Here is a 26,061-nt window from a genome sequence, read left to right on the forward strand (position 1 = left end):
GCGATCAAAGCAAATTCTTCTCAGCATTTATTAAAAACTTCAGCAAATCCAAATTATTCTGAAACACAACACTGAGAATACATTACTATTACTGAACGACTTGGATTGCTAAATTTCATCAGCTAATCATGTCACCAACATCTTGACGTCTTATGATGTCTAATTTGCATGTTTTTTTTTTATTAAAACATATATATCTGCAACTAAATACAAAAAAAATCATACTCTATGCTTCTTGAATGTTGGCTTAAAAATATCCAACGTCCAAGAAGCACCCAAGATGAAGGATTTATATATTAATGATAAACTATGTCACACAGTCAGGACTTAACATACAGGAATAATAGGTGTTAAATAAGAATTTATTGGGTGTTGAAAAGGAGCACAATTTATTGCATGGTACCAGAGAAGTGCACACATATTTATTCAAATTGATATCCCCAATTGATAAGATTTATATTGTATTGTTAATATCTTATTTGCTGCCTCCTGGAAAAAAAAATATACTTAATATATCTAATATAGCTCTCACATCCCTTTCCTTTCCCTATTCACTACAATAGAACTTGACAGACACACACAACTACTGTTAGGGTGAGCCTTCAAAGGTAGGTTTAATCAGTGCGTTACGTTTTCCAGCTAGCGGACATTGGAGAGAGAGGAGGTGGTGGGGTCGGCACTCTAGGGATCATTGTATCCTATGAGAAAAGTGTTGCTCATGTATAGAGGGTCTGCACATAATGCAGGACTAATGAGAATGTGAAAAACTGCTATATTTATCCATCATTATGTACAGACAGCTGTGTGCACGGGCCTCAATATATATTTCAGTTTAAACCGTAAGATAATTGCACTTTTTGTTTCCTTTCTTTTAATCATTTTTGTTTCTGTTTCAAAGAAAATATATAGGCATTCTGCCATGATGTGATGCATTTACACACAACTACCTTAAAACTAAAAATGAAACCTACTTAACCCAAGTTCTGAAAACTTCTACATTATTAATTAATATTTAAGACATGTACTTGTTTTAATGATGGAATTTATTTAATTGTACAGGTTGCGTTTCCTTTATGCTGAAAGATATGATAAAACATGCTTTTTCCATCAAGATTGCTACGTAGTATGCTTAAAGCTGCTAAGCTGCAAATTATTTTGACTGTTTAAAATTGAGAGGGGGAAGCTAATAGCTCAGAATGCAATAAAACATGCTGTAATTCCATGTCCATATTTTACAAATACTCTATATTTTATCATCAGTAGACAAGATTACCTCTTGGACTGTGTTGCATCTCAGCCCCTTTTCATCATAGATATTTCCCTGATTTCATGTGGGTCAGGCCTTGTCATCATTTGAAACATATATTAGCAAATATTTTGTCATGCAGTACACTGAAAGCTATTCATTCAGAGTTTTCCCAAAAGCTGAGGATTGAGGTAGATTTGTAAAATATATTTTGTCCTAAGTCTGTAGAAATTGTTATAAAAATAGATTGTTTGTTGTCACCCTTAATGGATTTGTATAAACGTGATGTAAATTGGGCAAATAATTAAAAATTCTAATTTTGTCTGGCCGTTAAAATGTTACTTTCAGTTAGTTGGCAAAATAAAAAGACCCGCACAACATTTCCTATATCCAGTTGCCTTTACAACTGTCTTATTACTTTGCTTAACACAACAAAACACATTTTTCTGTTTCACTTAAGGGTACAAGCACCAGCTCTGTAAATGTAGTACATAGCTTTATACTTATATCCCATTCAATCCCATTGATATAATATATCAATGGGATTGACTCTTGAAATCGTAAATCAGAATTGAATGGATTATACCAGTGGTTCCCAAAGTGTGCGCCTAGTCTCCCTGGGGTGCCTCGGCGATCTCCCTGGGGTGCCTCGGCCAGGGCCAGTGGTAAGCAAGGAGAGGGGGACTACTTGGTAATTATTTTGGTTTAGGGGTGCCTTGAAAAAATTATGGAGACCTTAAGGGTGCCTTGAACTGAAAACTTTTGGGATCCACTGGATTATACAATTTCCATTTATGCTGAAGCATAAATAGAATGTTTGTTTCAACAGCCAGTAAGATATATTTGAAGGTATTTTATTATTTGTTGTTGTTTAGATGGTGTACTAAGTACTGGACATAAAGTGCACAGGATATAACATCAGATATCCATCTTCCCACGCATATAATTGCTGATCTTTAGGACTGTAGGACAGCATTGAAAGAACTGATGTTGATGACCTCAAGTCGAAGCTAGCATCAACCTGCTTCTGTTTTAAGAGATCAAATGCAAAGGTCACCCTTAAATCTTTGGTATCTGTAACGTAAAGTATTCCACATGCAATAAAAGCATTGCCTGCTTTAGACTTTGGGTATGTAGTGTTGATGTGTTGGGTAACAGAGAAGGTTTTGTCATCCAAGTGAGCAACCATAATGTTTTTATCCGTATCGGAAGAGTAGATTATCCACAGGTCTTCCTCATCTGCTGCCAATTTAAAGTAAGACTTGGAATTTGAGAAGAGGTAGCTCCGATTGTGATATGCTGCATTATCAATACTCAGAGTTTGGAAGGAATCTGTCTCCATTTCATACCTGAAAATAAGAAAAATATTGATGCTTATGTATGAAACCAGTCATTTCTATTGATTTATCAGTGTCTAATGTAAATATACTAAGGGCACAGCAATACCATATTTGAGTAGTATTTCACTTTTTTGTTAATTGTCCAGCATACAGCTGGTTATAGGACATTCTGCACAAATAAATAAATAGTTAATTACCTTACGATTTTATTGGACCCTCCTTTGTGATAATACAGTGATTTGTCATACACTAGATGACCACATCCATGATAGAACCAGCGGAGTTTTATAGTCTTGTAATTATCAGTCTGTAAGGTAGTTATATTCTCATATTCCTTTACTATTAATCCTGCAAGCAGAAGGTCATTTACACAAACATCAATTATATTAATCATTAAACACAGGAAACATTTCCAAAAAGTGTCAGTAATCACTTATCTACGTTAATCAATATTACTTAATCACATACCTTTACCTATCTTCCTGAATATGCCTGTGTTTCTTGTTTGTAATCATGTCATTGACTATACTAGGGATGGTGGTAACTAGTTAGCATGGTGATACATACATACACCATGATTTTTTTCACCCAATAAAAGGCGAAATTGATACTATTTTACATGCACATAGTACTCAGAAGATTCCCTGACGTGTGACATAAGTCCTGAAGTATGCAGCATCTACAGTACATTGAAAATGCTGAAAAGAGCATCTAAGGGTCATTTAAAATGGTGAAATATTCAGGTGCTCAGAGCATTTAATTTTGTGCACAGGCACCTAATTGTACTCTTTGCACATAACAAGAAGCCTGGCACCTAATAGTACACTTTGCAACAAGAAGCCTGCCTACCATTTGGTTCTTGGAACTGGACCCCTAATGTTAACGCTATATTTGCCAGTCCTTTATGATAGTTGATTTAAGGACAATTTACAGAAGCTCCAGAAAATGATACAGCTATCTGTAGCGGTCTACAGCCTGTGATCAGCAAAGTGTGATGATGCAATAGCTGGCAAACTATGGGAGAGATCCATGTATGAAGAGGGGAGTGTGGCTTCGTTTTAAGGGATCTAGCGTATTCAGAGATCTATTTATCATAAGGAGAAGAGCCCTAAATCCGATTGTTTCACTAGAGATACAGGTTCATCCTATTTAACAATCCATGAAGCCGCTTAGGGAAGCCTATCTAAGAAGGATCTTTTTTTTTTTCTTTCTAATATGTTTTTGTATTTTTTACATTTTCTTGCCCGACACCAGGTTTCCAGCAGTGCAATGCGCATGTGTGAACCGGCAATGTTTGGTCATTCATGCACCGAAGGGACCCCGACAGGCCAGCAAAGAGGTAAGTCTCTGCTTTCTGCTGGTAGCCTGTGTCACCGGAATGTTGAGCATCACTTCACTGCCTCAATGAACTTTTAATGATAAATAGCAGTGATAAGAGATTTTCTATCGCTACATCTTGCAGCAATAGAAAATCTTCTATCACTACTCTTTGTGAAATAAACCCCTAGATCCTTAATGGCAGAGCTGTCCTCTTGAGTCTTGTCTTAGAGGAATGAGACAGAATGTTTTTGTTGGGCACAGTTCAAAGATAATCTTAATTTTCAGGTGCCTGATTAGTAGATATGCAAGCACCACCATATTTCTGTACACCAACACTGCGTTCACTTGGATATCACCAGCTTCCTGAACTTAAAGACAGAAAGAATAAAGCTGGCAACATGATGTGATATCACAAACAACACTAGGTATTTAGCCCAGTATCACAGTGTGTTTGTGGCTCCAAAACTACAACGATGCCTACAATAACCCTATTGAAATCAATATGATCATTGATCATCCGGCACTTGTAGATGAGGACATGGCTGACCACATTTTATATTTATAAAACATGATTGGATTTTATTCGGGGACAAAACTAGTTTGTGGACACACAACTTTGTAAAGTCATCCCAATTTGGTTATATTCAATTGAAATGTGTGGCCAGTATTAAAAAAGTCTTCTCCGATCACAGCTGAGTCACAAAAACCTATAGCTCTGGTATAACCTTGAAACTTGCATATATTATTAAATGTTGCTAGTATCTTTTAAATAGAGTGCATCCCTTTTCTGCGTAGAAATCATGATTGTCCTGTCTAGATTCGGACTGTTTATAGGTATGAATACTGTATGGGAACTGTTTACATATAGATGGATTCAAATAGTGCTATGGGAATCATACTGCAATAATCCCACCAGCCTCGTTAGTACTGCAGCACGGTTAGGTGTGAACAGTGAGATAGACAACCTGTGTGACAGGCGCTGAATTGTGCTATTTGTCTCATTCAGACATGCACTGCTGCAAGCATAAAGCCGGCATTGAAATTAACATACTATGGGTATTTAAGTGCACTATTACTGTAATAACGGTAATAGTGCGCAGGCCGTGTTACTTTTTACAGTACGCAGCCAATTGAATTTGCCCCTTACAATTTTATATTCATTTTTGAAGTTGAAAACATTATTGAGCTCCCTGATTCAGCAAAGAACGTTAAGATTATTACATGGTGCTCTATGTCTGAGTTCATTTTTACTATCGGTATTCAAATCCTTTTGATTTTTTTGTCACACCACTTCACCACAACGCACTCATTGTCCCAAGTGTGTCTAGTTTTAGATTTCTTTATCTTAATCTAAAATACTTTACAGTTTTTGCTACCTTTTTCTGTTTTCTCTCTTTTGTTTAGATTTTTTTTTAGGAAACAATGCGTTGAGAAGATTCATATGCAATCTCAAGTTACATTATTGGTGGGGCTAATGCAGTAAATAACCATACAGATAAAACCTATTTCTTTATCTTTTTTTTTTTTTTTTATACCTGAGAAATGTCCCACAATCCAAATTCTTTCATCAGTAGTCCTGTTAGAAAAGTCAGTCATCCAGGCTCCAAATGTTTCTTTTACTTTAGCAATGTGAGTTGGATTCTCTATGACCTTTATAGTGCAGTCTGGTGAAAAAAGACATCATCATCATCATCATGAACATTTATTTATATAGCACCAGCAGATTTCGTAGCGCTTTACAATTGGAAACAAACAGTAATAACACAATACTGGGTAATACATACAGAAAGGTAAGAGAGCCCTGCTCGCAAGCTTACAATCTATGGGACAATGGTTTGATACACAAGGGTAAGTACTACATCATATTGAATATTTGCCCAGCTAGAATGCAAAGGTTACAAAGTATTTAGTGGGATGTATGCTCAGTCACACAACTATGTTGGTCAGAGGGTTGTTGTCTTGTGTTAGCTGTGAAGAGGGTGGTAGAGGAATATTATAAGCTTGTCTGAAGAGGTGGGTTTTCAGAGAACATTTGAAGGTTTGAAGACTAGAGGAAAGTCTTATGGTGCGAGGGAGTGAATTCCATAAAGTGGGTGCAGCCCTGAAAAAAGTTGTGTAACCGAGAATGGAAGAAAGTGATGAGAGTGGCACAGTGATGCAGAACGGAGGTGTCGAGTTGGGAGATATTTTGAGATAAGTGAGATGTATGTTGGTGCAATTTTGTTGTTGGCCTTGTATGTTAGTAGAAGATTTTTATATTGGATTTGATGAAAAACAGGCAACCAATGCAGAGACTGACAGTGACTCAGCAGATGTAAAGCGATTTGCAAGGAAAATCAATCTAGCCGCTGCGTAAAAAAAATAGATTGTAGGAGCATGAGTCTGATTTTGAGAAGACCAATAAAGAGGGAATTAAAAAGTCGATGCGGGAGATGATGAGTGCATGAATTAAAGTTTTTGCAGTGGCTTGTGTGAGATATGTATGTATTCTGGAAATGTTTTTTAGATGTATGCAGCACGATGTAAATATAGAGTTGATGTGGGGAACAAAGGATAGTTGCGAGTCAAGGATTACACCTAGGCAGCGATCTTGCGGGGTGGGATTTATGGTCATGTTGTCAACAGAAATAGAAATATCAGGCAGTAAGCTTCTATTGTTGGGTGGGAATATTATTAATTCTGTTTTTGAAAGATTGAGTTTGAGTTGGCGAGAAGACATCCAAGATGAAATGACAGAGAAAGACAGTCCGTAACATGAGACAACACAGATGGTGAGAGATCAGGAGAGGATAGATTAATTTTTGTATCATCTGCATAGAGATGATACTGAAATCCAAAGGAGCTTATTGGTTTTCCTAGATAAGTGGTGTTAGATAGAGAATAGCAGAGTACCTAGGACTGAGCCTTGTGGTACTCCAACTGATAAAGGAAGCGGAGTGGAGGTTGTTCCAGAGAAATTAACATTGAAAGAGCGATTAGATAGGTAGGATGAGAACCAGGATAGGACAGTGTCTTGAAGACCTAGGGATTGTAGCGTCTGTATGAGTAGAAAGTGGTCAACAGTGTCGAATGCAGCAGAGGGATCCAGGAGTATTAGAAGTGAGTAAACACATATTTTAGTTTTAGCTATGATCAGATCATTGACAACCTTGGTCAGCGCAGTCTCTGTGGAGTGTTGAGAGCGAAAGCCTGATTGAAGAAGATCCAATAGGTTGTTTGCAGAAAGGAAATGTGTGAGGCAAGTGTAGGCAATTTGCTGCAGAAGTTTGGAGGGGCATGGGAGCTGAGAGATGGAGCGGTAATTTGAGAGAGAGTTTGGGTCAGAATTTTGTTTATTCAGATTAGGAGTAATCACTGGGTGCTTGAATAGTGATGGAAAGATACCAGTAGAGAGAGATAGATTATAGATTTCAATTACAGGTGCAATGAGCACATGAGACAAGGACCTACCATTGTAAGGGTATAGGATCAAGAGGACAGGAGGTAGAGTAGGAATATAAGAAGAGAGTAGACACTTCCTCTTAATTTGTGGGATCAAATGAATAGAGGGTGTCAGATGATGCTGGGAATTAATTGAGCGGATTTCTAGTCGAGGGGGATGATACCATTTCAATTCTGATCTTATCAATCTTGTCCTTGAGATAGGAAGCAAGATCCTGGGCACATGGTTTTTGTATTAGATTATATTGTCAACAAATACAAATGGGATATTTTGAATTATTTACCTCCTTGCTTTGTAAGATGGCCGTTAGTTTTCTCATTTGATTTTCCAACCATTGTATCATCATTTGGAATGGGACAGGACTCTCCTTAAAAATTAACACAATACCAAGTTAACACGCGTCACAATATCGAGGTCTATTCATAACAAAATATATCTTGAAGTACAAAAACATATTTTAACAATTTAATGTGTTTAGGAATTTTAAAAATCCATTTTCAATTGTATTTCCAATGCTCTGATGCCACATCCAAGCCAGGTCTATTTTTTTTAGGGTCAGACTGACAAGCTCTACAAGAGCTGCATGAAACAATTTGAGGCTGTAGGCCCACAAACTTTACTTAAGACAGTAAACAATTTTTTGTCTATGGCGCAAAATAAAAAAATGATTACACAAAACTACCACAAATGGAGGGATAAGGAGAAGGGGCAGCTGTTCAGTAAGGAGAACTGTACTCCTTAAGCTACAGGAAAACAAGAAGAAAAAACTAAACAGCTATATTCTTCCTTATTCCATTCCATAAAGTATTGTACTTAAATTACACCAATACACAGTATGAAGTGAGTCAGAGTAATATTATAACTTTATGACAAATCAATACTAATAAAAAGAATTACTATAAAATATGATTTTAAATCTCCATATTTATTTTGCATTCTTACCAATACAATATGGGACCTCTAGGTATAATTTCACTATAATAAGAATAATGTATATATAATAACAACTTTAATGTTAGATCCTAATGGATCACAGGAGCAATTAAATTATTGGTCTGTCTATTAGAAAGCTGAAAATAGTAACTTTCTGTAGTCCTTTCAGTTGTTCTTCATGAGGAACTTTTATTGTCCCTCTAATTGGCACCTTTAGAGTACAGAAATGTTCCGCTCACTCAGGGGCAGTGTTGTCCCATTCTTATTCATACAGAAAGCTCGAGCATCTGACCAACAAGAATGTATGTAGCAGGGTCCTCAGGGGCGCACGCAGGAGGGGGGGTTTTCTAGTCTCTGGAAAGCCCTGCCCTTCTTGGTGTGCCTTATGTTTTTATTAACCTACTTTTCCCCCACCCCCACCCCTCCCCCGCTTGCGGCACACACACACCCCCGCGTGGGGTTGGGGGTGCCTTGAGCGGTGAAGGGGTGGGGTAAAAGAAAGTTATTAAATACATCATTGGTGGCCAGTGGCAGCAACAGGCAGCCAATCATGAGGCTGCCTGTTCCTGATTGGCCTCAGACAGGAAGTGTTCATTTCACTTCCTGTTTGAGCAGCGTGGAGTGATGCAGCAAAGAGCAAGGTAAGTGTGTGTTGTCAAGGGGGCTTGTGTCAGTCTAATGTGTGTGAGGGCAGCAGGGGGCTTGTGTCAGTCTAATGTGTGTGAGGGCAGCAGGGGGCTTGTGTCAGTCTAATGTGTGTGAGGGCAGCAGTGGGCTTGTGTCAGTCTAATGTGTGTGAGGGCAGCAGGGGGCTTGTGTCAGTCTAATGTGTGTGAGGGCAGCAGGGGGCTTGTGGCAATGTAATGTGTGAGGTAGGTAGTGGCTAATTAATGGGTGTTATTTTGTTTGTGGGGTGATGGTGGTGGAATTTAATTTAATAGTGGTGTTGGTGCAGACTTATCAATGTAGGGTGGGATGATTAATTTAATGTTGGGGTGGTTTGGGCGCTATTAATTAAATGTGTGGCAGAGTTTTGGAAAAAGGATTGCTATTTCTTAAAAGTGAATGCACGTTATTTAATGTATGGTAGGAAATAGGTTTATTTAATAAATGTGATGACTATTAATTTAATGTTGGGGTTGTTTGGGGGAAATGGGTCTTTTTAATAAAGGTGAATAAAATTATTTTACAGTCGGGCTGGTTACAGGAAAGGAACACTTATAATAAAACATGAATTGTTTTGATTTAATGTCGGACTGCATAGGGGCAGAGAGGCCTACTGTGTTCACTCATTGCTGATATTTTTATATGTCATATACCTATTCTATTTCCAAACAGGGAACCAACATTCCAGGATCCAGACAAGCACAACTGAGCTTAGGACCCAAGCGGCAGCAACAAGTATTGAAAGCGGGAAGAACAGGTAGGAGAGAGCAGGACAGTCTGACAACTGTCCTGATTCTGGTGGGGCAGTCCTGAGTTTGGGGACTGACCCACTCAGGACTTTGTCCCGACTACAGGGACAGTTGGGATGTAAGTCCCACGTCACACTGCTCTACTCCTGAAGGGGGAGCTGCATGCACCTAACAGTTGTGCACGCAGCATTGCTCGTCTATTTAAAGGGGAATTGGAAGAGTTGGAGAGCTACCTAGCACTGTCTAAAATTATAGTCACGCCCCCATGCATGCTGGTGGTGTGCTGTGGAATCCCCCCTCCTCAAATCCTGCGTTTGCCCCTGCTCCTCCTGTAATCCAATCACTCTCACTTCCTGTGTGCACACAGACCTGTCGGAGATGTTGATGGCTTTCCCCAAGTTTTAAGTCCACTAAGCATCTGTTCACACAGTTTAAACTTGTCCCCACTGCAGCTTGACTTGATTTTGCCAAAATGTAAAATTGCGCCATTTTGCTGGATTTAAGGCCCGATTATATGTTATCCCTCAGGGCAGGCTATGAGCAAGCTCCCCTCCCCATTGATGTCATACCCTGCCCATATTGAAGTCACACACATCTTTGCCTGTAGATCACATCTCAATCGAAGATAGTGAATTATCAAACTTCATTAATATTGACATGGAGTTCCGGTAAGGATAAATTAATTAAGAAGAGAAACCATGGTACTTGTACTGAATTGTGAGCACTGCTAGCCAATTTACTACCACCATCAAAGGTAAAGTCCTATAACATAAATATTATATATATATATATATATATATATATATATATATATATATATATATATATATATATATAAAATTATTTACATTACACAAATACAAAGGGAAATTTAAAAATAATGTATATAGGTATAAAGTCACTTTAAGGGTTCTGTGCCAGGGACCCTTGCAGCTCTCACCCACGCGAGTGCTGTAAATCCTAATAGTGCTTTGTCTGTTTCTAACACACACATTGATTAGACAGAGGGATGACTCTCCACATTCAGCACACAAAAAGGACACAATTCTCCTAGTTGTTAATGTGGAGTAAAGATCTATTGCACCACAATTGCATTTCACCAAACTGTGGGGATGACAGGCACTGAATTCCCTTCTCCTGGTTGGAATTTTAGTGGCGTTATCCCTTATTAGTTATAAGTAAATTCAAAGAGTGAAGTATATATGATTACCGATAGATGTACACAATATTCAGATACACAATATAGCACAAACGTAACCAAATGTTACCTAAATCACCACACACACACACACCAAGGATTATCTGATCACAGTATTCATAAAATCACATTACATCATTAATGATTTAAATAATTAAGGATCTAAAATATTCGAAAGATTATTTTTGTATGTATAGTTAAATCTTCTATTGGCGCTTGTTCATTAAATAAATCCAGCTGATAGGTATAGTGTTACATTAATACACTAGTGTACACACTATGCCATTTCAGCTGTACAACATAGAAAAGAAACTACAATGTCTCTCTAAAGACCTTATCTGTTCCAGTGAAAGTGTCAAGGACTATGGCAGCAGTCTATTTGAAGTCATCAGTGCATATTTGGGTTTGACTAACACATTTTCAAAATAAACAAGTATACTGTATTAATTGAGTTAACTCTATGTGACTTAGTTTTATGCTCTAGTATTTGCTAAACTTAATTTATAACAATGTGTATGTTATGTGCAGCGCTGTTTAATAGTTGGCTGTAACAAATATTACCCTAATGAAAAAATGGGAAAATATCAGGAAAGGGGGAAGAGATAAAAAAAAGTGAAAAGTGGTATAAGACAGAATCCCAAATCGTTTGAATACCATTCGCTCTGTTCTTTTGTAACATAACACCAGATACATGATGTTCACACCATATTAACTTACCTGTGCATTTATTACTGAATTCCTGTTTGGTTTCCTGTTTGGTTTCCTGTTTGATTTCCTGAGATTTATCTTTCTTCATCCTTGGAGGACCCATAGGGCCTGGCGGTCCAGGTAGGCCTGGGGGTCCAGGAGGCCCCATCTCCCCTTTCATACCTGTGATATTTAAAAAATATGATCAGAAAGGTGTATTGACACTGTTTTATTATCTTTTACAGTAAAGGGCAACTGACTGCATAAGTCAGTCAGTCTATCAATCCCAACTAGTAAGACATGGAAAGTACATCATTTATGTCATTACTGGCGAATTGGTGACATGGCAGTAGAATAATGTTTCACAACCAGTGTATTGGGATGCATTTTTGTATTAAGACAGAGACTGATGTGATTGATTAAATATTCTCTGTAAAGGGGTGGGATACGGCATAACAGTGCTGACTACACCGACAACACTTACCCCGACATCTTCAGTCCGGACAGCTGCTATGAGGCTATGTACAATGTACAAGCTTTTCTAACATACATTGTACATAGCCGCAAACTTACATTACCCCCTTAAAAGCAGCTTTAACAGCGTCGCCTATGTCACTGACGTCATCAAGTCGCGCTGGCGTCTTCCTTCATCGGGATTGTTTGAAGTCGGTTCACAGAACAGTCATCATGGATACTCATCGGGAAGCAGCTGTCTGGACTGCAGATGTCGGGGTGAGTGTTGTCGGTGTAGTCAGCATCGATATGCTGACTACCACCACTGTAAAAACCTTTGTAATATGTAGAGACAATATAAATAACTTTTAGTAAAACCTGGGTCCTTGAAATGGCAGACCTGCCTGTGCCCACGGCAGGTACCTTCCCGGCCTAATGTTCGTCCTGACCATATATGCATATGAAATATGGGTGTTGTAAAACCATGGGTCACTTAGCTGTGCCAGCCTTCCGCTACAATCATTGCCAGCCCTCTCCTGACTCAGGCAACCTTTCCGTACACATACTATGCTGCAATGCTCACCCTTAGGCTTATGATATCATATATTGCATGGCTTACATCTCACTTATATAAAGTGGAGGCACACGTTTTATGTATGAATTATTATTTATAAGAATGTATCATTCCTAATGTCCACTAGGAACCACTGTCATTAGTAAGACTAAATAATATATTGGAATATGGCAACTTACCTTCACTAAAGATCTCATTAGATGTGTCACCTTTGTCTCCCTTCTCTCCCTTTTCGCCCCTTTTTCCTGGCATGGTATCCTTTCCCGGAGGTCCAATTTCACCAGAATCTCCTTTCTCTCCTTGTTGACCGGGTTCACCTTTCATTCCTGGTTCACCTAAGAATAAAGAAATAAAGTGCACGGTATATGATTTTGCATTTATTTATTTTTAAACAATATATATCCTGCAGGCTATTTCCTTGCTGCATTTGAACTGTTTCATGCAAAGAGGACGTCTGGCTCTTATTGTGTGGAGTCAAACAAGTTATAGATAAAGGAAAGGATATATTTAGTGAACAGTGTAACGAATGCATGTTTCAAAGTAGTTTACTATACGAGAAATAAAAGGTTCAATTAACTAATCTCTACACTTGTTGAAGCTGGTCATGTTTTTCCACAAAAACTGAGGATTGCCATGTGATGAAATCCAGTCATCAAGTGATGTTTCACACAGTATCTGTTGGCAGGTTTGAGACAATATCAAGTGTTAGGCCTTGGCTTCTAAGGACAATGGGGTACATTAAATGGCTTGGCCGGAGCCCTAAAATGTACATCCCTGGGCCTCGCCTAGACTTGTATCAACTGTTTTAAAGATGTAACCAGGAAAAACGTTGTACTTCTCGTCAACATATCAATAAGTTCAGTACAATCTGCACAAATGTAACACTGCTGGAACCCACATTTATAATTGTATCAAGCACTGTGCCACACTACACCACCGTAAAGAATACTCCTTGACAACTGCTGCATGTTGCAGACTCTCCTACAAATGTGCGGCTTCGCCATTGCTGAGTAGGATGGTATAATACATACATAATACATACATACACTAGAGTATTTTCAACCTTCTAAAGTGTATATTCAATAAAGGAGATAAAGCTTTTAGATAAAACTGAACCAAAATTATCCTTGCAGCCATAATGTGAAATTGAAGATCTGATCCAATCAGTTTTACTAGAGTTTCCTATTTTAATTTTGTGTCACTAAAATATATAGCTTATATAATCATTATTGACCATCATTCATTGTTACTGGACATTTGTAACGTGAGAGCTGTAAAGAAACATTTTATACCAGTTTTTCCTCTTCTTCCAATTTTGCCTGGTTCCCCTTGTTTTCCTGGCAGGCCAGGGAGCCCGTATGAGCCGTTATATCCTGGTATCCCATCCAAACCATCAACCCCAGGAAGTCCTACAAAGGAACATATATGTTATACTGGATACTGCACTTTACACCTACTGTAAATTATATAGATATTATAGACAATATAAATGCACAAAGCTGTAGACTGAATGTTTTATATAGAGAACAGTAATCTGGGGGGGGATGTGTTATTCCTTATAACACAAAAGTTTTCTTAATGAACTAACGTGATGCACTGATTATAAGAGATGACATCACTGTCTATATCGATGATACAGGCGTTTATTCATATATTACCTTCACTTGTGTATTGTAATATATTATCAAGTGTCTCTAATGGTGCAACATCAAGCTACAAAATAAGTTAAGGTAGAAATTACAATATATCCATTTTAACCAAACATCCTTATATATTCTGCCTTTGTGTAATCTGTCAGACATCATATATAAAAGCAAACACAACTTGTCTAAATTTACAATATAATACATCAATAAATAATTGTATGGACTTACTGACAAATAATTATTTTGTAAACAATGTATTTTTTTTTAAAGCAAACATAATCCTCAGGATATCTTTAAGCTGTCTTTACCATTGCTTGAACAGGACAAAACAAATATCCTACTAATGTTCACAGTAATTTGGACACTAGAGGAGCACTGTACTTTGAAGTCCATGAGTGGCATTTAAAAGAGTTTGGCACTTCCATTTGTCTGACCATATCACCCTCCTCCACTGTAGTCTGTTGCTTGTGCTCTTTTACCACTAAACTCACGAATGTACATTGCCAGGAGTGATAAGTGTTTTATACATTGCAACCCAACTATGACATCCTCTGTGGAGTTTTTGTTGGAACATTTGGGATGAAACTGGCTGCCACTGGCACAGGTTGAAATTTGCAGTCGATGGATCTACAGTTTCTGGATCTGTTTTGGCTGTCACTTTGGATTAATGCAGCTCAAAGACTAGAGTGTTACTATAAGAGGCACTCCAGTCCTTTCTTTACTAAGTTCATTAAAATAATTATTTTTACATATCTGGGCCTACTAAATGCGAAATATTAAAAACATAGAGTATATAGAAACTTGTGAGAAAGAATTGAAGGGAGTGCACTTAGTGTATTAAAATATATATTTAACCCATCAGTAACAGCTTTAAGTTTGTGACATATAATCTCTAATCAATTGCAACATAATCGATTAGATTATAGTCAGTAACTAGTATTAGTATTAGTATTAGGTCAGTAACTGTTTAAAATAACAAATATGGTAATATTTTCCATGATGGAATATGAATACTTACCATATGAATAAAATGTTTATCATTATATCTTGGCCCTATTGATGGGTTAAGTATATATTTGAATACATTGAGTGCCCTTCTTTTTAATTGTTTTCACAAGCTTCTATATATGTTTTTAATATCTCACCTTTAGTAGGTCCAGATATGTAAAATGAATTATTTGAATAAGATTTAATAAAGAATACAGTTTATTAAACTGGAAAATTAGTGAATTGGAGTGCCTATTATAGTATCATTCTAGAGTTTGAGTTGGTTGATAATGAGAAAATAGTGTACCTTCTTTATTGCAATATAATCAGATAGAGGACTGTTTATTGTAAGATGGCCTATATCTGATGTGGACTATATATTTTTGTATACACTTTGGATTAATACACAGATTTCACATTCCTTTGGTATGTGCATATGCCCACTGTGGTTCTTTGTTTATTATGTTTTTTACCCTCTGTGTTCCGTGTTGTTTGTGAGACATTAGCAGTTGAGCTGTGTTGGTACAAAGCACCCCAGCAATCACCCCTCTATCGAAGTTACTGAGGTCTCCCCTTGCAGCCATGCTAGCCATAATTATAGGCAAGTCCAACGTGTTTACACACGACCAAATTGGGTTGTTATTTGCTTATTTAATGCACAAGTGTGAATCCTTACTTTATATATGATTTGTGTCCCTTATTTACCGATTTTTTTTGTCTACAATATATAGTTGGGAAACAATCTAGCAAAAATATTTGTCATTTTAGTTTAACCAAGCAAATAATATTTTTAAGTTAAGAACCTATTGAATTTTAGTTTGACTGTAAAACTTGAACTCTTTATGCAGAATGGCTCACCTTAATATGTGTACTGAATATTTGCCTGAATACAAACTTAAATTAAAAGTAATACTTAATTATAAGGTGTGTCAGATTCCAAAGAAGATTAGCAGGATTACATTGGATTTTTTCAAAATATCTCTCCAGATACATTAAGAGGCAATGGATTATGAACACTAATTAAATTATCATTAAATGTGAATAAGAATACTTGAAAGGTAATGTGATTTCTTACCTGGAGGCCCAGGCGGACCTGCAAAATAGACAGAATAATTATTCCTATCACATATCATCATTACAAGATTTACTTCTTCTTTTTTTTTTACTCAAAATCCTTTTCCCTACAACTAATAAAACTGTGGATCCCTTCACCTGCTTTTCCAAAAAAACGCCTCTTTTCCACAGCACGTTTTGATCACTGTAATTGTCTGAACAGTTTTCAATGTAAGCAGTGCTGAGACAGGGCATTGATTGCAGGTTTTTGGATGAAGCTTAGCAACTATCCAATTAGCTGCCTTTGACACATTTACTACTAACATTTCACCATAGATGGCTTTCAGCAAGCAAATCAAAACAAAACCATAGCTATCTGACATGTGAATTATTTAAGAACACAAATACAGAACATTATAGGATTGGATTTAATATAGCGATATACTTATTGAATACAATTTGACATACAGAAATATAAATACAAAATAGCTTGTTAAAGTGAAATAAAACACTGAAACATAAGTACTACGCATAATCTGTCACCTGGGGAAAGAAGCTAGAAGGTTTGGAAAATGCCTCTGTAGTAGACAGATCCTTAAAAACTACCAATTTTCCATTTGTATTTCTAGGCCAAAACTTCTCTGTGTGAAATCATGGAAAAAGGTATGTTGGTGTGCCATATGAGTTCTTAAATATATACCATTACTTCCTTCTGGAACATAGCAAATATATGGCATTAGTTCCACTAAACATTGTATGATACAATACATATAGGAAACATGACTTGTTATATTGTTTCCAAGGGGAGATACGTCATCTCTATAAGTTCCTTATGGGGCTTGTATGACACTGATACATGTTATTTTGTTGATTACTGAGGTTAAAAATTAATATATAAGTCACTGCATGTATTATGTTTCTTATATGGAATATAAATTTAGATTGGCCTAAATATTGTTTTCTCTCACAAAAGGAATTTTAGCCAATCCTTTAGGGTACTTGGAACTCTTCATTGGGCAATAAAAATTGGCTCATTGACATTATGTAACAGAGCACCTAAAAATCAGGGTAAGGTGACAGCATTCCACTGCAATACTTTCCTTCATCAAATACATCAATTTTTAGCTAGCTTACACACATTTCTTTGCTAGAAACCATTTTAATTAAAGTAAACTCATAAGGGGGAGAGGGGGAGGGGGGGGGGGTGCCAATGCAGATGGGAGGGAATGGGCAGAAATGGGGGGGGGGGTGTAATGAGAGACCAGAGATGAGGAGAGGTGGACCAGCACACTGCCTTGAATGACTGTGCACTCTGCTAATCAGGATAGGCATCTTGCTCTAGGCTGACAGTGAGGGAGTTAAGCTAGTGAGGACAGGGGGCTTATCCCCACCATAAGCAGCAGTATATTTAATAGGGGGGGTGGTCTGTGGGCCGGGGCCAGCCACCAGGTGGAAGAGGGCCCAAATGCCAGGTCAGGTCTCCTGTAGTACAGCTGTGGGTGCGGGGTACTAGGCCATGTGCAGACACGCCAGTGGGACCCACCAGGATATTTCCCCTATACCCTCGGGGAAGGGGGGAGTCTAAGTCTGCTCATTATCCCCTCACACATCTATCATACTCTCAAATGCAAATCTGTATTATCCCACGTGCCAGGAAAATGTGTATGTCTGTAAACAATGAGCTCTGTCTGTTGCTTTGACAGCCTGCCTCATAATTCACTCCTACACTTCCTCAGAAGAGAGCAATAGTACTAGTAGAACTAAAAGTATATTATCATTATCAAAACCACATATGATACCTTAAAAAGATTGCTGTATTCATAAACTTGCACACCTAAATATACTGCAAAAAGATACACCTAAGCATTACATAATTGACAAAAAATATTAATAACAAAAGTTAATACATCCATTTTAGCATTGGTACTACTACTATTATTATTAATATTGTCATTGATTTGTAAGATGCCACAGTGGCAATTGGGCAGTCAAAAGAGACGGATATACAAGGTGAACAAAATAAATGCAGACATATTAACAAAGGGTGTGGAGGGCTTTACTCATGAAAGAGCTTTCATTCTAATGGGAAAAGGACAAAGTTGAGGCAAGAGAGGCAAGTGTGTTTCAGAGTGGAGATTAGGATAGTTTTGAGGGTGTACTAGTGTGACTAGTTTAGGGTGGGTGGTGGGTAGGCTCTAATAAAGAGATGAGTTTTCAGAGAGCATTTAAACACAGGAAATTTCTTATGTGGGTAGCGACATAAAAGAGGTTTGTAGACAGGAGTGAGAGGTGTTTAGCAGTTGTCAGGTGGCGTTAGGCACAAGTCAGAGGTAGATTTAAGAGGGCGTGAGGGAGAATATTTTGAGATGAGGTTTGTTATGTATGTTTAGGGTGTTCTTGCGGAGGGAGAGTAATTTAAATATGTATTCTGGAGGATATGTGGAGCCAGTGGAACAATTTACAAAAGCTGCGACAAGTACCAGAGAAGAGGAAGAGTGTGAGCTAGGGCATGCAGTGAGGGCGAGAAAACTAAGAAGTTGGGAGGGAATAGGGTTGAGGGGGAAGGTTATGATATGAGTTGAGATATTTCATCTTCAGTTACAGAGGAGAATGAACAGAGGCTGAATTGAAAAGTGAAGGCAGGGCCAGCACTTGCATTAGATGAACCTAGGCGATCCCCATGATCAAAGCTAAGGGCTTCTAAAACACTGAATGAGTAAAATAATGTTACTCATGCAGGTTTTTTTTATTCCTCCCACATGACAAGACGGCTACTGACCTAGAAGAGAAGCAGTGTCCGCTTCGTACCTGGATGGCTGGGAGTGTGGTGATGGGCTATAATGTCACAGCCAAGCACCTCCAGGCCTGTTAATGTAAGAAGGGTGGCCACGTCTGAGAACACACAAGTCTGGTGCATGTGCAGTGATGTCCCCTTCACCTCCGGGTCCCATATTGGCTGCACCCCCTCCAGTAGCGATAGTTCCGCCACTTGAGACAGGGATTAACATCAAAATTATGTATAGGACCCAGTGAGGGGTTGAGTTTGTCGCAACACATTCAACACCTTTCATGATAAGCGTGACCTTCTCCTGGTGATGTAAATTGCTATAACATTAAGTCCTGCCTCTGATCGGTCAATGTATTACCCTGGCAATATGTCAAGATAGATGTTTCAAACACATGCTAACTGCATAGGAAAATATACAACCAATTATTAATGGGAGAATATATCAAATCTTAGTGACATTAATTATAGAAACAACAAAAGACAGATTGATTAAAGTATTTAAAGAACCAAGTAAACATTCAGTACCAAATTACCTTCCTTTGTAAACCATCTTAAAAAAAAATGTCAACTCTTTTTGAAATTATGGCCCTACTCTTGATATCATGTGTTTATTAACTAGACTATACTAACTAGATACTAGTTTGCCATAAGCCAGAACTGCAAGTAAAAAATAAGTAAAATATAAGTGCACCATGAGAGAAATATCAAAGAACAAAGAGGTTATTTAATAAAGCTGGTAAATTAGTAAATCACTCCAGTGTTTTTAACATACATGTTTTTTTTTTAGACATTTGCACCTAATGACAAGCTATGTTAAATATATCAAAATAAGAAATGCAGATGAGACATTCAAAAGTTTGGCATACTGTCAGTATGAGAGTTTCTGACAGCTTAGAAACCATTTAAGGAATTGCCATATTGTTTTGCTTTAGTAGATCCTTTAAGCGACAATGTATCCATCCCTTTAAAGGGCCACTAAAGTTAAAACCCACATTTGGTTGAAGAGCTAAAATAAGATATATAGTTTCAAGTCCCCATCCTATGATATAACTATTGTGTTACTGATATTTAACATTGTATTTACATTTTCATTGAAGTTGAACGCAAGTTAATATTCTGTGTTATTAGCCATTTTTGGCTAAAGATAGCTGAAAGATGCTGAGTGCATTGACCTTTTATGAGATTACTGATAGGATATTTTCTGTGTATAGGAAAATATCACCTCTCACAATCAGAACTTTGGGGTCTATTTATCATGGCGTGAACAGGTTGCTTAATGGTAACTCTGATTGTTCTGTGCCTTTTTGTCTGACAGTACAAATACAAAGGGAACTAAAAATACTTTCAGCAAGACAGGGAGAATGTATGATGTGCAAGAAAGTCCTGTGCACACTTCAGGACATTTAGGACAACTGGCGTACAGTAAAACTGTATTGTTGTCCATAGAAGCCAGTCAGATATTTGGTTTTGAAAATAATAGCAAATCAATGATTGGTTGCTGTGGGCAACAATGCAGTTTTCATGTGCACTAGATTTGTCATCATCATCTATTTTTATAGCGCCATCAGATTTCGTATGCTTTACAATTGGTTACAAACAGTAATAAAACAATACTGGGTAATACATACATACGTAGAGGTAAGAAGGCCCTGCCCACAAGCTTACAATCTATGGGACAATGGTTTGATACACAAGGGTAAGTGCTACATCATAGTTTTGTGTATGTTCAAGCACAAGTAGTTTATTGCATATGTGACTGAATAAGGAACATACTTTGTATTTAATGTTCAAAAAAAAAAAAAATGCCTATTTTGTCCTTGGCCATGTTAAAAAGGGAAAAAATGCACATACCTGTTAGGCATATTCCTTTTGTACTGTTGCATAAATCTAGCATAACTCGAACCTATATAATAAGAGAGATAGTTATTATAGACAGCATGTGATACTTATAAGATCAAGGGGGCAGATCAAGGGTTGTATGTGTTATAATGTACCAGGACGACCACAACCTTATAGGCCTTCTATGGAAGAGTTACATTTTATTTTTTATACTAATAGTTTGCAGACTTTGAGGCACATTTAGGGTTATATTTACTCGAGATGCTCAGACTTCCTCGAGAACCAAACACACCCGAACTTAGTGGTTCCGAGTACCGCGCTGACTTGGCTTGGTAATGTTGCGCACCCTCGGAATTGAAAACGAGGCAAAACATCATTGTGACGCCGTCGGATCTCGGATCTCGCAAGTTTTGAATTCCTTTTTAAGATCCAACATAGCGAGGGGTGGGAGGGAGGGCGGACCCCCATTTTTCTTTTCTGTCACTGCTGTGTGTCAATGTGTCCTAGATGTGCTAGGAACTGCCGTGTGTTTGTCTCATTGCTCTGTCGCTTAGCATCCACCCATGTCGCTGCAGTATTTGTCCGAAAGTGTATGAAAATAATATTGTGACCTGTGAGGTGGTCTAAATTGACTGCAACTGACTTGAAATTCGTGTTATTGAGGTTAATAATAATGTAGGAACAAAAAAAGAGCAAAATTATGTGATTTTAGCATATTTTAGGATTTTTTTCTAAAAAATCCAAAACCAAAACCAAAGCCAAAACCAGTTCACGGTGGTCAGGGAGCATCTCTAATATTTACTAACCTGCAGGTTTGAAAAAGTGGAGGTGTTGCCTATAGCAACCAATCAGAATCTAGCTATCATTTATTTAGTACATTATACAATATGACAGCTAGAATCTGATTGGTTGCTATAGGCAACATCTCCGCTTTTTGAAACCCGCAACCTGATAAATTTATCCCTTAGAGTTGGATGTATGCCAATTTTTCAAGATATGGATTTCTGTACTGTGCATGTAATGTGTATTACATCTCGTTGAGCTGGTGAGGCAACGGAGGGTGGTCAATGACGATCAAGTCTAAGCTAGTACAGTAAGGGCGTAGTCACGTTATTCCAACATAATTAGACATAGATGCATTTTTAAATACTCCTTAATATGTGTATCTCTTACCAGTACTGGAGGGCTTGTGCAACAATATTCTATGATGATGTCTATTAGCAGCATTATTTAGCTGATTACGTATTGACCCCTCCAGCTTAAATCATTAACGTCACAGCTATATTATAATTGTGACCCTTTATTAGCATTACTTAATTGATATTTCCATTTTGATTATTGCAGGAAAGAAGATTGCCATTTGATATTAAATGGGTAAACAACAGACGTCGAGGTATTTGTATTTAGTTAAATTTTATATTGAAAATATGTCCATATAAAATATAAGTCAATATTTTCCCTTGTGTATATAATACTTCATTACATTATTACATAGTTTACAAGTAGGGTAATACGACTTTAAAATTTACTAATACCACTGTCAAGCCGCTTCGTTATAGTTGTAAGATTTCACACTTGTGTACCTGATGCACACCTGGTGCAAATACTACTATTTTTAAGCTGGACACATCTTGAGATACGTCCAGCTCAGCATACACACCTAAGTATGCCTTTTTAGGGCCTACTTTACCCCTATTAGATTGGCAAAATTTTGCCCGGATGCTACCCCTAACTGTCCGAAATGCAATTCGATCAATGCTAACTTTTGGCACCTTCTATGGGAGTGTTCATGTATACAAATCTTCTGGCGAAGGATCAGGAGATGTATTCAGGTTACTGGAATTGAAGTGTCTCTTAGTTCACCGGCCACTTGTCTGGGCGTAGTCAAGTGGGGCTCCGATTAAAGGGGAAAGTTAATAAACTGACAAAAATGTACATTTCACAGTTATTGATGTTGGCTAAGGTCTGTATAGCGAGGCTGTGGTTGGCCCCGACGAGTCCCACGGTTAAAAATTGGAAGGCACTGGTCAATACCACCATAAGGCACGAGAGATTTGTTTATACTAGCAGACAGGCTCTGAAGGAATTTGAGAATATATGGTACAGATGGTTAGAGTCTCCATTCTATCCTATGTCATCTAGTACAGATGCTCTATCTACTTAAATGTATGGCTACCGCAGTTCTTATAATAAGTATCTGAGTCCATGTAATAAACCCTGCATGTGTAACATACTTATGTATAAGCATTTACGATGTATGATCCTGAATGAATATAGCACATTTATTATTATTATGCTTTAATGTAATCTTGTAAATTGTGTCATTTAATTCCGATATGTATGCGATTGTTTTTCTTTTCTTTTTGTTGTTTAGTATGTTTATATCTTAAAAAATTTCAATAAAAATACTGGATTTAAAAAAAGTATGCCTTTTTGTTTGCTTCTTTATCTTTGGACGTTTAGAGCGCATATACTTCCATCTATAAATAAACTCCTATGAGTTCATTCTCCTCTCTAGAGAACATTGACAGAAACCAATTTTTCTGTATATTTCAGACACTACTTACAAAACAGTAATACCCCAATCTGGCGCTAGTGCTACTCAGTTTCTGAACCTCCACTGTTCCATGCAAATTATTATTTAAAATTTTTAACAGGATCCCATTTCCAATTCAGAAAATAAGTCACTTTTTTTTTAGATTGTCTACAACCATGAAAATTCCAATGCCAAAGGGTCCTTCATGCAGCAATTGATGCACTTTGGCTTGGAACTTTGTTACAGGTAAAGGGATAGGATCAATGATTCTTAGGGGTTTATGATTTCTGGATTTGGATTTTTGCAGATATATCAATATATAAAAATGAAGTTATTATAAGACCATGTACTGTTTTGCAAAACCCTAAGTAAGTAAATAAACTGAAAAATCTGCAAATTGTTAATGGACAATAATGTGATTTTTTTAAACAAGCAATTGTCTCTTTGTACAGGTGTCCGCAGGGACAATGTGTCTGAGACTATATAAGAAGTAGTTTAAGATTCACAAAGTATAACGCTGAAAGTTCAATGCTTTTATACTGGTACAAACTCCAATGTGCCTTCAACTATCTCTATAATCAGTGGTAATCGTTTTCACGATGCTGACAAATCCGACAGCCTTGAGTCCTACAAAAGAAAACCGATTTGTGAAAAATACGAATGAAATCTAAACAGATTTACCTGAACACCGAATGTGCAGCTTTCTGAGGGAACCGCCATGCTGACTAAGTAGCCCCCGGGTTCACATATTGCCACTTTAAATTAACATTGATGTCAGTTGAACCGACGTGAAACTGAAGTGCCGTAGTCCTGGTTATTCGGGATTCCTGGCTGTCAGCATGGCGGTTCCCTCGGAAATCTGCACATTCGGTGTTCAGGTGTTTATATTTCATTAATATTTTCCACAAATCGGTTTTCTTTTGTAGGACTCAAGGCTGTCGGATTTGTCAGCATTGTGAAAATGTACCCACTCTATAATTGACACGTGTTTCCACAGAGGAGGCAAAGTTGCAAACAGATATCCTTAATGACTGCAGCAATTAAATATTATCACAATGTATGTGCTGGAATGGTGTTCTGAATTTGAATTCAAAAATAAAAATATATTCTTCAAATATAACTTTTTACATGATTTCTTTAATAATAATAATAATAATAATAATAATAATAAAGATTAATAATAGTATAGTTTACAATAATGTGCATTTCATATGCAACAATTCTACTTGTGTTCTTGTGAGTTCACGTTACTTAAATAGTCAATATTGGATATTAATCATTGTCTATATAATGACTGTTATACTATTATAAATGGTTGATGCACCAGGGTGTATGTTTTACATCTTCACTCAATTGTCTAATTAACTAAAAATGTTAATTAGACAAACTGTAACACTAATATATTTTTATTGCAGCTGGATTTAAATTGCCTAATGGTCAAATTATTATTTATATGCAATATTGTACACTTTACATAAAGTCTTCAAGACTATGATAGAGAGATAGATAGAGAAATAGATAGATAGAAAAAGATATTTCTATATATTTTAGATTTTTCCAGATTACCGGGATCATTGAATATGTCATCATCATAAGCATGTCTTCATTTTCAGCTCGTATGTAGGATCCCTGTGGCCTGTGGCGATGACTCCTTTTGTTTCTGGACACCTGCGTCTCTGCTTCTTCCACGTGTTTCTCTTTTATCTCTGATATTAATTGGGTTAGGTGAGAGGTCATTATGTCCTCTTGAGATGGTCTTTGGTAGGATTCCAGATCCTTCATTCTAGAAGCAATGTCCTTCCACTGCAGCAAGATGAATAAGGTTCCACCTACATTCAGTATTGTGATAATTACCAGCACAGCTATCACACCTCTGACTGCCACACTAAGTCTTTCCCTTTCCAAGCAAGTCACTAAACTTTCAACCCTCTTTGTCCCCATTCCTGTGGCTGATGTTAAGCAAACACACTCCGCTAAGCCACCTTCTCTTCAGACCCTCTGCAAGAAGAACAGTGTCGTCTTCTGGGTACAAAGCACTTTTCACGGGCTGCAGCCTGTTTAACTGGCTTGAGTTGCCGTGGGCAGTTTAGCAAAGATTATAGTTTCAGATTGAAATGAATGAAGTGGAAATGATGGCAGAGGCGTGTGTCTAGGAGAGGCAAGAAGGGGCCCTGTATGAGAATGGGGGGTGTCTTGGAAGCAACAGTCACAGTCTCATTTTTTTTCTTTTATAGATGAGCTGTCAATGAAAAGGATTGTCACAAGTCTTTACTGAGACTTCATTATATGGAAATATTATACACGCATTAAGCACAAACAACAGCTGTGTGATAAAGATTTGATCTGTACAGAAAACATAAATTGAAAACACACGTCTTTTAAACAGTGTTTGTTGCTAATTAATTTATAAGTTAAAAGAGGAAATCTTTTTTGTTCCAATTGCTCTACAAAGACCTGACCACATATGTTGAAAACCATATTAATTTACAGTATAATGATAATCTGATGTACTTTCCAGATACCAGAGGTTTTTATTTTAATTCATGGAACTCATGTCCTCAAAATGGAATTGTATTACACACTGTTTAAAAATTATTTCAGAAT

At 37.3% G+C, this 26,061-nt stretch overlaps 1 protein-coding gene across 1 annotated transcript; it reads right to left on the bottom strand.

Annotated features, from left to right (window-relative positions):
• Positions 1-4: 4 nt before the first annotated feature.
• On the bottom strand, positions 5-25,652 carry GLDN (gliomedin). Its single transcript, XM_075207989.1, has 10 exons — positions 25,024-25,652; positions 20,934-20,985; positions 16,317-16,334; positions 13,901-14,017; positions 12,788-12,943; positions 11,612-11,764; positions 7,632-7,715; positions 5,442-5,570; positions 2,784-2,934; positions 5-2,595 (listed from the first exon to the last, which is right to left on the bottom strand). The coding sequence occupies exons 1-10, from the start codon at positions 25,396-25,398 to the stop codon at positions 2,130-2,132; spliced, it is 1,701 nt and encodes a 566-aa protein (XP_075064090.1). The 5' UTR covers positions 25,399-25,652; the 3' UTR covers positions 5-2,129.
• Between the last annotated feature and the right edge of the window lie 409 nt (positions 25,653-26,061).

Source organism: Mixophyes fleayi, chromosome 4, assembly GCF_038048845.1.
Source record: "Mixophyes fleayi isolate aMixFle1 chromosome 4, aMixFle1.hap1, whole genome shotgun sequence".
Lineage (NCBI taxonomy): Eukaryota > Metazoa > Chordata > Amphibia > Anura > Limnodynastidae > Mixophyes > Mixophyes fleayi.

Bases quoted from the DNA above. Each gene is read 5' to 3' on its own strand.
- GLDN (XM_075207989.1), bottom strand. From the start codon at position 25,398: ATGGGGACAAAGAGGGTTGAAAGTTTAGTGACTTGCTTGGAAAGGGAA. The intron at 7,716-11,611 runs GTAAGTTAATAT...TTAATTTTTAAG, and splicing joins ATTCAGTAATAAATGCACAG to GAGAGTCCTGTCCCATTCCA. The intron at 2,596-2,783 runs GTAATTAACTAT...TCTTATTTTCAG, and splicing joins GGGTCCAATAAAATCGTAAG to GTATGAAATGGAGACAGATT.